A 690-nucleotide genomic window follows, 5' to 3' on the forward strand; every position below is an offset into this window, starting at 1 on the left:
TTTTTTTTTTTTTTCACAAACAAAACTTAGTGCAGCATATAATATATAGGATAAGTGTGCAGTCGAGCTTGAATGCAAACAAAAGTCATCACCATAAAAAAAAAAACCTTCACCTATGAAATGAGAACTACATAAATTTCTAAATCTTCTGCATAGCAAATATATGAAAATAACACAATATTTTAATCAAATTCAATGCCAGATCAAATAAAAGAGAGAAAAGCAGAAAACACCTAATAAAGTAGCGAAGGTCTAGGCCTTCTTCATCTTCTTCTTCCGTCTGGCAAAGCTATTCGGACCAACTGCAAATGACAATCGTTTTGAACACATGGAGAGCTCCATTGACTCTGACCCATTCTCTTCATTCATCACTGAGGCAGCGTTACCAGTGGCTTCTGTTTCTTGATCAGAATGGTGAGATTCCCAACGATCTCTTCCATCATCAAAGTCCCAACGCTCTCCAACAGGAGGGACCCAGAAACTGGGCTCTTCAGCATCAGCACTTTCAGTCTCAGATTCCCTTGCCAAATAACCATTCTCATCAGCTTTCAGATTCTGATTCTTGTGGATAGAAGATGCTTTCAACTTTGATATTTTTTTCTCCCTTCTGTTATCTTTTGTTGGCGATGCCAACTTTTCTACTTCCTTTTCTTCTAGTTTCTTAAGAAACCGCCTCCCATTGATATGCTT

The 690-nt window shown here is 37.8% G+C and overlaps 1 protein-coding gene across 1 annotated transcript; it reads right to left on the minus strand.

Annotated features, from left to right (window-relative positions):
* Positions 1–252: 252 nt before the first annotated feature.
* On the minus strand, positions 253–684 carry LOC110115371 (the record flags this gene model as incomplete). Its single annotated transcript, XM_020848588.1, has 1 exon — positions 253–684. A coding segment is annotated over one exon (432 nt), but the record flags the coding sequence as incomplete, so codon positions are not given.
* Positions 685–690: the final 6 nt, after the last annotated feature.

This window comes from Dendrobium catenatum, unplaced genomic scaffold (assembly GCF_001605985.2).
Source record: "Dendrobium catenatum unplaced genomic scaffold, ASM160598v2 original_scaffold_200727, whole genome shotgun sequence".
Taxonomy (NCBI): domain Eukaryota; kingdom Viridiplantae; phylum Streptophyta; class Magnoliopsida; order Asparagales; family Orchidaceae; genus Dendrobium; species Dendrobium catenatum.